At 35.1% G+C, this 12,139-nt stretch overlaps 1 protein-coding gene across 1 annotated transcript; it reads right to left on the bottom strand.

Annotated features, from left to right (window-relative positions):
• Positions 1–5,880: 5,880 nt before the first annotated feature.
• Positions 5,881–12,031, bottom strand: LOC122042196 (heat stress transcription factor A-1-like). Its single transcript, XM_042602191.1, has 2 exons — positions 11,483–12,031; positions 5,881–7,375 (listed from the first exon to the last, which is right to left on the bottom strand). The coding sequence occupies exons 1-2, from the start codon at positions 11,753–11,755 to the stop codon at positions 6,152–6,154; spliced, it is 1,497 nt and encodes a 498-aa protein (XP_042458125.1). The 5' UTR covers positions 11,756–12,031; the 3' UTR covers positions 5,881–6,151.
• Between the last annotated feature and the right edge of the window lie 108 nt (positions 12,032–12,139).

Raw genomic sequence — 12,139 nt, 5'->3', positions numbered from 1 at the left:
TAGTTTTTTTCTTTAAAGCCCCGTCTTGATTTAAATTTCCTTCTTTGTTCTTGGTCAAATTCCTTCCCCTTTGACATTGATTTTGATAATGTCCCTTTGTCATAATGTGCTTCTTGGACTTTCGTATCACGGGATCGACCTCTCTTGGCTTCTTCTTCATCTTGAGAGTCATTTGAGTTTTTTTCTTAGCCAATTTTGAACACTTGTTCTTGTAGTGTCCATTCTTCCTACACTCAGATCATATGATATGATTTTTATTTGTAACAATTGAAATTATTATACCTTTGATTGTAGAGAAGGTATATGATCCTTCATTTGATCTGAATGTTGAGGTTTCTTCTTGTTCTAGTGTTATTGAACTCCGCTCCCCTTCAATCCCCTAGGCGGATGCCTCTTCAACTTCATCCTCAGATGTTGAGCATCTCTTAACCTCCAAAACCTCGTGTTCTTGACCCATTGAGTTTTTTGACCCCTTTACTTTCAAATATCGAAGCTTCCCAATCCAAATGGTGGAGATGCTCGGTTATTATATCCAAATCCATCTCTAAACTCCATTTTTAACTTCAGCTCCCTTGATGATTAGCCTTTTAACTTGTTGAAATTATGCCTCAAATCTTCTACTTCTTCTTCTTCCTCTAGCTCTTGCTTCTTTTGATGATTAGTCCAATGAAAATTGGTTTCTCTCTAATACCACTTGTTATGGCACATAGAGAGTTAGAGGGGGTGAATAACTTCTTTCGCTTCTTTTTGTTGATGTTGCAACGGAAAACTCAAAGCAATGCTAACACCTTTATTTTATTTTCTATTTTTTTAAGGTGACTAATCTAAGGATCCACACTATGCACACAACTCTACTATGAACACACCCCTCAAAAATAATTTGGAGGTAGAGAAGGCTCGTACAAGCTCAAATACAAGAAATGCAAAATAGGTTACAAAAGAAATCGAAAACAATTACAATGAGGAACCTTACTTTGTTTGCTCTTTTATTGCTTTGTTTGGCCTCTTGATGCTTGAAAAGTGCAACAACACTTGTCGCCCAAAGCTCAAGAATTGGCGGAGAAGAGTGTAGAAGGGGATACTTGAATCCTTCACGAAATCCCTTTATATTGCACTGATTTAGGGTTCTCAATCGATTGACCTTATCCCAAATTGATTACCATGTTAGATCAGATCGAATCCAATCGTCTAAAACTCGTAACAGCTCTTTTCCTCTTTTCCCAATTGATTAAGCCCTATCATAATTGAATAAGTAGCTTCTTAATCAATCGGCTGATAGATAAAGAATGCTTTTATTCGCGAAGAAGAACCTTCCCAATCAATTACCCAATCGATCTGGGAAGCTACTATTCACTCACAATTTCTCCCAATCTATTACCCAATCGATTGGAGATGATTTTGATCGATTACCCAATCGATTTGAAAGTGTTCTGTTCTCACGAGATACGCTGCCTAATCGATCTACCAATTGATTGAGTCTGCCCCAATCAATTAGCTAATCGATCTAGCACCCTATTGTTCTCTCATGACATACCCAGTTAATTGATTGAGCATATTCCCAATCAATTCATCCCCTTTGTGAGAAAGCTATTGTGCTTCGTAAAGAAATAATCTCCTAATTGATTGGGGCATTGTTCCTCCCAATTTCATGTGAAAGAGGCTCCCAATCGATCAACCAATCGATTAGATTGACCTTAATCGATTACCACGCCTTCTGTACTGTGCTTCGAGAACCAATTGATTCCCCCAATCGATTGGTATGTAGTACAAATGTTAAAGCTCTAAATAAGCTTCGTTTCGCATCCAAGATCACCTTGTTCCAATATCCAACTCAGAAGTTATGGTCTTCAAAAATTTGCTATGTTAAAATTTCCTCGTGTTATGCCAACTCCCTGTTGGACTTACAATCGCCAAGTGTCTGATTAACTTTTGACCCACTTGAATTTTCCTTTACATAACCCGGCTAGGACTTTCATTTCCTAATTCCCAATTAGGACTTCACTTGTGCCAAGTGTTTAGCTCATAGTTAATCCACCTTGGATTTAACCTAGTTCTCAATTAGGTTTGTCTGGTCCCACTAGGACTTCACTGCCAAGTGTTTAGCTCCCAACTAACCTACCTTGGACTTAACTTAGTTCTTAACTAGGTTTGCCTAGTCTCACTAGGACTTCACTTATGCCAAGTGTTGGACTTAACCTAGTTCCCAACTAGGTTTGCTTAGTCCCACTAGAATTTAAATTTGCCTAACCTCCAGTTAAGATTTTACCAGTCAAATTTCCGGTTAATCTTGATCTATTTAACTTTTTATTCACACATATTATCCAAATATCAAAACTCAAGTTCAAGTCAATTCAAGTTTAGAAAAACTTATCAACCTTACTCAGAATAATTATACCAATATTTAAGAATAACATTATACACTTTTCTATTTTATACAGACTTACCTTTTGTTAAAAAAAGAGATTAACATAATTAATTATATTGTCCTTGCACATCTATTAGATAGAGTTGTAAATAAACTGATAAAATTTTATTTACGTTTTTTTAATATACATAATGTCAATTAAATAAATAAATTTAAATGATCTATTAAAATAAATAAATAAACTTTAACATGTATATACTGCACATTAATACTCATAAATAAAGTTATGAATAATTTATAAACAATATCTATTTAAAATCAAAAAATTATATTTATTAATAAATTTTTATCAAACTTTTAAATTTAGTACCGTTCTCAAAGCAACCAAATAAGTTTAGCATATGAAGCTTACTAACTAAATAAGATTAAAAATGAAAAACTTTTAACAATCAAATAATCTGAGTTCAATCATATCTAAAAATTTAAACGGAGCTTGATATTTAACAAAAACGTATTTAAAATTATACAATTCTCAAATGACATACTTAATTTTTAAACTCACTTACCATTATGATATTAAATTTAAAGACCAATAATATTTAATTTTTAAAAATCGACACAATAAAATAATGTTGAATTTAATATTTATACCGTGTCAAAATAGTATGTATTTTTAAAAATCAACTGAATAATTATACTAATTTTTTAAATAAAACATCACAGCAATATTAATTTTTAAATATAATATCAAAATAATATTATTCTTTAAAATCCACCTTGTTCTTTAAATAAAAAACTATAGTGATGGACGGAAAAAAAATAAAAAATAATTAAAATAAAAAATAAATGCATCATTTGATAAATCTAAAAATTAAATACGTCTATTGCAAAATTTGCAACTTTAATTCGCCCTTTGATTAAAAAGGGCTATATTTTTATTTATCAAAAAGAAAAGGAATATTTTCGAAAATAAATATGCTTTTTTTAGTAAAAATTAAAGTTGGTCAAAGGCAGCATTTGTCCTTGTGTCCCAGGCATTTTACAATTGAATTGGCATTAGCAATAATTAATGAAATAATACAATTTGTTAATCGTGATTAAGGTGGGGGTGTAGACAACGATTAGGGCATAACTTCTAATTACGAATATACATTCATTTTTCAAATGAAATATATATATACAAAAGTTCTAAAGTAACTTTAAAATGAAAAATAACATTAAGAGACACCTTAAATATCAGTAGTTATTTCACATGTGACTCCATAATTAAGTGTATTACACTAATAAAACATTCTAAAATAAATTACAATTTTAATAAAAAAAATTTAAAATCAATTTAAAATATACATAAATTGTCTCTAAATTTACATAGTCAAATCTATACCTGATATATATATATATATATATATCACATGTTATATTTTATTTATACATTCATCAGGTCAAATATTTTAATAACAGAACCTCAATCTTTTCAAAATTAGAAATAATAATATTTGATGTCACCTTTTTGTGTAGGTGTTAAATATAAAATTAAAGAATCGAATTATGTACCATCAATAACTTAATTAATGTAGAGAGTAATAAGTAAGCATTATATTAATTAATATTTTTCTTAGGCACACGTGTCGATATATATACATATAATTAATAAAAATAAGTTGTCATGGGATGAGCTCACGTGCCACATGTGCTCTGCGGCTTGCAATTAAATAATAAAATGAGAATCGTGATCAACTCGTACTTTAATGAAGTTTTGACTTTTGACCATGAACGTTTCTCTTGAAAAGTCTACCAAAGTAACTATTTATTATATATTATCTCGAATAAATTCGTAAGTAATGAATATATTCGTTAAATAAAGTTCAAGCTCGACTCGATTATAAACGAGTCAAATTCAAATATCCAAAAATTCAACTCGACTAAACTCGATTCGATTACATCCCTTAGGAAGAAATAATAATATAGCATGTAAAAATATTAGACAGCTTGTTTATTTTATTGACCAACGCTGAGTAGGGGACAATTTAGGAAGTCAACTCATTTTGTATAAAGAACTCTAATGCATTGCAGTAAACAGTGTTTAGCAGTTGTGTTACTTTTCTTGAAGCAATTGATCGTGAAAAAGAACTCATCAATGAAGTTCTGGTTGATCGAGCAGAATCACATAAGAACTCAAGAAAAGGCAAGAAGTAAAAGTTGATTGAAATAATATTATTCATAAGCTGAATAGTGAATTTGGTATCAACTCCACCCCTGCAAGTGAAGTTTAGGCGATAAAAAATGATGCAAGGCACCAAAAGAATGATATTGTTCACATGCTTCTATGATTAATCAGTAATTGAGAGTAGCAGCCATGATCCTGTAAAGCTGCAAACAAAGATTGTTCTGAAGGTTTCAAAACAGTTGAGACAGATATTGCTTGAAAACTATGATGATATTTGTAAAGCATGATGATCACATTCAACCTTGTGCAACGTCAAAGATGGATGATATGTAAAAACAAGAGACTTGGAAAATATAGCAACTACTTTGATAAATCAAAATCTTTCCTTGAAAGTGGAGTATGCACCAAAGAACAGCAAAAAAATCATGCTTTAAACTTTAGTCCCAAGGATTGTTAATTTTTCTACAAGTCATTCTGCACCATGTTTACTACATATTTCAAGTTGTTAACATATGTATTGTGTTCGATATATCAAGGAAGCAGATATATCGGACTCAAGAATGCTCGTCAACCAGTTGCTTATAGTGGTTTAGAATGTTTCTAATTCAAAGCCACATGCAGAAACAATGTTTCTCGGTCAGAATCCAACAAAAAAAATTGTGATTGAAGCACAAACTGAAGCATCTGCATGAATATAACCAGTGCCTGTGCAGTGTCATCCAATGTATATATTTTTTCTATATGAAATGCCAAGAAAATCTCAAGACTCAGATTAAGACTCAGTTGCTTATAGGCATGATTGATGTATCTAAAGTTTAATTTGAATGCAGGATATATTAGTTGGATTTATAGAGTCGTGCAGTTTATAGATAGTACACTATATCAATCATGAGATAAATGCATGCTTACTCTTCATGAATCACATAATCCAATTCGTTTCTTTCAATCCCCTATCACAGTTTTATACATTGTAGCAAAAATTGAGATTAGAACTAACAAGGAAGATAATTTCCATTGCTAAACATTATGCCCATTATTGCAGTATTGAAAATGTCCATAGTCCCCACCTACAAGTGAACACAGTTTCTTCATCTTGTTATTAGTGGAGCACATCATTAAAAACTCACAGGATTCCTAGGTGATTCCATTATAGAAATGCTTGCATTTGACAATTCACGTGGAATTGTGATTGAAAGCATTTTATCTGGAACTCATGCAGAGAAAACATGTATAAATGCTATATACCAGCTATTTAAATGGCCAAAAACCAAACTGCAGGACACCACACGTGCAACCAACCTCAGATGTTCATGCAGTTATCAATCTCAAGATAGATAAAGAGAGATGATGGTAGAGAAGATTGGATCAACTTTAGTGGAATATGATATCTTAAATTATGCAGACTATTCTTCAGCTGCAAGAGTAAAGAGGTTGATTGCCTAAAAATTATACAAACTATTAACACACTCTTTCACATACCTCTTGACTCACTGATAAGCAGGAAACTAGGTAGCTTATCAAAAGCAGGATTACGATCACGGTTGCTAACTTGCATCAAACCATTACTAATGGTCAGACTTCAGAAAGTTCAGATTCATGTAGGCTATCTTCAGTATTACCTATTGATCTGATGCGAGATTCCCCATCTGCTCTGTGAGGTGATCCATGTTATGAGTACTGTCCCAACCATTCCCTGACTCTAGCGTTGCTTCCTCAGGTTCATGTATGCCTGAATCAACCTCTTCAGCATCTCCCAAGGGTAGGCTGTCCGTCAAGAATTGTTCCCAAAAAGGATCACTAATGCTTGGAAGCTTCTCGATATCATTCAATATGTCCATGTCAGCATCAGAAGCAAGCTGATCAGTCTCAATTTCTGACAACTCATCCATGAAATCTGGAATAGGATTCATAGGAATGCTTCCTTCATTCTGTCCTACATAGCTATGATTATGTCCATTTGGAATCATGGAAGAGACTTGAGAAAGTTGTGGGACACCAATGTTAGTATGGGTCGGGGTGGCAAACCCAGGCAAATTCATTTTAGGCTTTTCAGTTGGAGTGATATTTGGTACACTAGAAGATTGAATTTTAGATGGCACTGATAATGAGGGCAATGCTGAGTATTCAGATCTAGTAGGTAAAGAGAACTCGCTTGAACTAGTAGGCATTTCAGACAGTGTAACTCCTGATATCCTCTTTAGCGGACTTCTGCTATCAAAAGCTTCAAGAGGGGCTTGACAATTGTCAATCGAGTAATTCTGGGAGTTTCCTAAAGATTCCAACCTATGTGACGTGTCAAATTTTAAAATCTGCATCAACATTGCTTTTGCTGCTTCATTTATCAAGGGTTGGTATTTAACTATTTGGCCATCCTGCATAGTGTTTTCAACATCCAGCTGGTCTTGCCTAGGCAATCTCCGCTTTTTATTTACTCCCGCAATGCGTCTATTGCTGTCATTTTGCTGCACGAACTGGGTTAGGAATCCAGGGCTCTGCATGGCCTTTGCCAAGAATGACATCATCTGTTGTTGGCGCTGTTCCATACCTTGGAGGCGCTGGCCCATGGTGTTTAGCTGCTGATCAGTACTTTGCTGCTGCTGTCTCAGCCTAACCAGTTCTTGCATGAGCACATTCTTGTCTCTCTTAAGCCTCTCAATCTCCCCCTCTAAACCGAATTTTCCCACCTCAATTGTATTCTGTGTCTGGGGCTGCTGCTGCTGCTGCTGGTGGTTATGTGCATGAGCTGATTTTCTCCTATTGATCATCTTCAGCAAATGCTTTTTCCCTCTCAGGAAGCCTTCGTTGGCAAACTCCCATCGATCAGGATCAACTTTTCTAAAACCCTGCACGAGGTTGAAAAAGAACCAAGAATTATAAAAGTTAGTGGCTAAACGCATAAACTATTTAAATCAAACCCAGATAACAACCATTCTAAACAGGAAGCCTAGGCTCCAAACGACAACATAACAATCCTAAGCAACTACTATTTCTATTCATGACTAATACCAGTAACTAACTGTTCGTATGTGTCATTCAGAGAATAGACCCAAATGCAAATTCCAATAAAATAAATGTTCCTTTTTAATCTAGCATAGTTGTTTTTCCCATCAACCTATGTGTTAGTTATTTAGACCTATCAGATATATAACTTTTCAAAAGTGTTATAAGAAAAAATTTTAGATAACAGAAAATCTAGTTGTTTTCAGATAAAATGTACCATAGACTTGCATGATTTCCTTTATCCTAAAAGAGCAAATGACTAAAGACATACAGAGCTTCTCTCTATCTCAATCACCCACTCTTTGCCCTAATAATAATATTTTTTATCATATCTTTCTTTGAATAATAAACTAAAATATCTAAAAAAATTCATGTCCATCTATCTTAGTTGTTCTATAAATTTTTTATTTTTAAAACAAAATTTTACATAGTCAAGTTTATCTCTACTTAAAACCTTTAGTTCTAAGTTTCTCACAATACTTCAAAGAATAACAAAAAGAGAAGATAATGAAAGAATAAAATTACTAGGAGACATCAATAAAAATCAAAGAGTTGAGAAGCATTAAAAAAAAATAGGTTATAATGGTAACTCAAGAAGCATTCTATCAGAAAACAAAATCTAACTATTTATAGGGATAAAAAACTTAGAGATACGATGAACTCAATAAACGCATTGCAAATCACTGAGATAAAACCCTCGACGGTCTCAAACCTATTATTCAATATTGGCCTATGTCAAATATTACAGTCAAATGATAAATATAATGGCACATTATATGTCATGTAGGAAAAGATAGTGCAACAAAAAGAACAGTAAAAGAACCATAAGCAAGAGAGAATAAGATAGGGTGCAGAGGCAATATTGTAATGGGGAATAAAGAAGAAATGACATAAAGAGAGAAGTGGTGACATATATATAAAGAGAAGATAAAAAACAAACAACAACAAAAAAAAAAACTTTAATGGTAAGATACGGCAATTAAATAATAAGTGTTAGTGAAGAAATAACCTTATAGAATTTTTTGAGAATTTTTTTAAAAAAAAATTTGGGATTTAAAGAGAGTCTGTATGATACGTTTTAAGTGGATGGATCTATTAGACTTAGAGGAAACCTGTTTGGAATAACTATTTAAGTGGGAGTTAATTAAGGAATTAACTTAGTGTATAATTAATTAACCCCTAAGTATATATGTGGAGTTATTGTGACCTTCATTTCCATCCCTCCCAATCCCCTTCTTCCTCGCGATCTCCTCGCCCGATGCCGCCGTCCACTTCGATTGTTGGTTTTCACGTCCTCAATTCATCATCGTTGACTGTGTCTGTATCATGATTATTTACATCATGCTCATCATTACACTATATGCATGCTGATGGTCATTGTCTCCCTTATTGTGTAAGAGAGTCGGCAAGCATATTCGCGCTCATTTGACTACTCAAGGGGAGTGGTAACTAGAGTTGGGTTCAGCTTGTCCTATTGTGCCCGCTCGCCCATTCTGAGTAATAGTTGCTGGAGTCGTGCAGACAATGACCCCTCCTTGTTATGTAACTAGATAACTACTTTGTATCCTGCTCGTCTCAGATACATGAATGTAGTGGCAGCTGGAGACACGAGCAGTCGTCACAGTCCTGTCCGCTCGGTCACTCAAATGTAGTGGCGGCTAGAGTGGAGTGTAGGAGTGATGCATACATGTTCATATGCATATGGTACGCTGTGCATCTTTTGGATATATATCTGCATATATTTGTGATATGTTGCATTTGATTAAGCTATGATTGTTACATATGGATGTCATGCTTCATACATGTTCATTTATCATACATGTTCATTTATTTTGCTCAGGTGTTGCGAGCAGATATGTTGTTGATTCTTAGTGAGTTTATTGATCACTATACCGTGTGTGTTAGATCCAGATTGAATATGTGCATTGATTATATCGTATATGACCATGTTCTTATTTCCGTACTAAGACTGTATGCTTTGATCTCCATGTTTTATATTGACCATGCACTATCATGTCTATTACCTGCTGAGTCACCCGGACTCACCACCCCTATTTGTACTTTTATGTTTCTCAGGAACATGTAGATGTTGCAAAGTCTCTTGGAGTATCCTGTCTGCCGATCCCGCATCATATCTGAGGACGGCTTTTACTCTGTTTTATGCTTACTCGCATTTTCTTTGGATTTTATAGACATAGTGTTGTAATAAATTGACTAGGACTTGGTGTTCAGCCTTATGACTCCTTTTGTGGTTGTTGGTGGTAGTTGTGTAAGCCGAGACGGATCGCAATCTGTCATTTTTGGTTTATGCGGGTTGTCCTTATGTCTTCCACTGTGTTTTTCCTTCCAACTGTGTGGGCTGCTATTTACCCTGCGCGGTTGTATATGGTTCCAGCCGTGTGGACTATAATTATTATACTTATATAACCATGTGACAATGTATCCATATTTCATATGTTGTTATAAGGGGGAGATATTATCCGTTTGTCGGGCAGGAACTCCTTCGGAACGTGACATTAACAACACTTTTGATAATTCAACTGCTACACTCTGATTGGTTTAGAAATGTTGGAATGTGCATTGGCCAGTACAACAGTTTTCAGAACCAAGCTCAACACTACCATACAATACTTGTATAATTTTTAGGGTTACATTTTAGTAGACCGAATAGTGTACCTAAATATATATTCTAGATGCCTATTATTTGACTCGCCCATTCCCATTAGTAGTTTGGCTGCACAAGGTCTAAGTTTATCCAATCTGAATTATAGATGCTCATGACAGCGGTCATGGATAATTATTGATCCTCATTCTCTGGGCAAGGTCCAAACAATGCCAAAATCTCACAGAATACAGTATTGAGATAATAAGGTGACGTTTGGTTAAATGATGGGAATGACTATGGGTATGGGTTTGATAGTAAGATGGAATGGGAATGGGAATAAAACCCACCTAATTATATGGGTTTGGTTGATTCCTATAAATCTAGAAACCATTCCCAAATTGTCATTCCCAAACTCACAATCCAAACACTATCTTTCACTATCATTCCATTCCCTCATTCCTAAACCCATCAACCAAACACCCCCTAAGTTTTTCTAGACATTGAGCTTCCACTACCAGCTGATGCCCAAAATTTCAGATAATGCAGTAATGAGATAACAAGTTTTCTAGACATTGAACCGCTACTACCTGCTTATACGTCACACATGCAAGCCTCTGAAACTCTAATTCATACTTGGTTCATAATAATAGTAAATCTTTATTTTTGATAAGTTCATAAAATACCAATAATCATAAAGTAAATTTTCATCCAAATATTTTCAGGCATTAGGATATGATGAATTGTACAGCAGGCACTTTTCACTTTGTTCAAGTGATGTTTTTTATGCTATAAGATGTTTTAGCCTGAATATTTAAATTAAAGGTTTTCAAATGGTGGAAATAAGATTACAATATACTTCGATCACATTTCATTACTTGATTTAATAAATTGAAAGATGCTCATGCACATGTCCAAAATGTTAAATTGCATGAGCAAATCAACACTTGCACCTTAAGTGCCTTGACCAAGTATAAACCACCTAGCAAGGAAACAACTACCAATACCAGGACTACCAACAAGAAACTCAAGGGTACATTCCCAACTTCAACAAACTAAAAAACGAATAAATTTCCCATTTAACCCAAGATAGGAGAGTGTTCAACTTCCTTTTGATTAAGTTATCAGGTTGTTCATATGTATTCTCCCAGAAACTTTCCAATCTGGAGATGATAGTTAGTAATACTTTCTTATTTTCAGCTACACCAATCGTTTCTTCTTATTTTCTCAAGAATTCTTATTTTCAGCTATACCAATCGATTCTTCTTATTTTCTCAAGAAGAATGTTCGATATAGAAGATTTCGAGATCAAAAGCAGACGATTAGAGAACCAGTGGAAGAAGCGTACATAGGTATTGAGTTGGCGGACGAAACTGGAGAAATTGTTGTGCTTGAAGAACTTAGGTAGGAGGTCCCTGGCGAATTCGGTGGTATTCCACACCACGAAGCTGTCGTTGGCAGGCCCCCACGAGACGACGGCGTCCGTCGCCGGGTCATCCACCATCTCGTACGTCTTGCTCAGGAACGGGGGCGGGGCACCGCCACTAAGAACCTCGTTGGCCGTCGTCTCGGTGGCTCCCTTCGCAGAGGCTCCGACCAAGTCTCCTCCAGCGCCATCCATGCCTCCCGGAAGAATCGAAAGGCGGGTTAGGGTTTAAGAAGAGAGATTAGATGGGAAAGAGAAACCCTAGAAAACGAGGAAATGAACAGCGGTGGAGACGACGGAGCTCAGAACCGTAAACGGATTTGTTTAATGTTTATATATATATATATATATATAATGGCACTGCTCCTCTCCAAGGAGATATGCAAGTTCGCTTTAGAATTCGCATCACGAGCGTTGAATGGAGCAGCTGTGGTTCACCGACGATCGAGATTCGTACTAGGATGGGGCAAAATCCTGTCCCGGCGCCCGTCCAGCGAGAGACCGCTGGAGCCTCGTTAAATTCCTAGGATTTTCCCCTGGCTTCTGATTGGAAGATCAAATGGGTCCCACAGACCAATC

Source organism: Zingiber officinale, chromosome 2A, assembly GCF_018446385.1.
Source record: "Zingiber officinale cultivar Zhangliang chromosome 2A, Zo_v1.1, whole genome shotgun sequence".
Taxonomy (NCBI): Eukaryota; Viridiplantae; Streptophyta; class Magnoliopsida; order Zingiberales; family Zingiberaceae; genus Zingiber; species Zingiber officinale.
The sequence above is the reverse complement of the archived record's forward strand: the minus strand, read 5'-3'. Positions and strand labels throughout refer to the sequence as shown.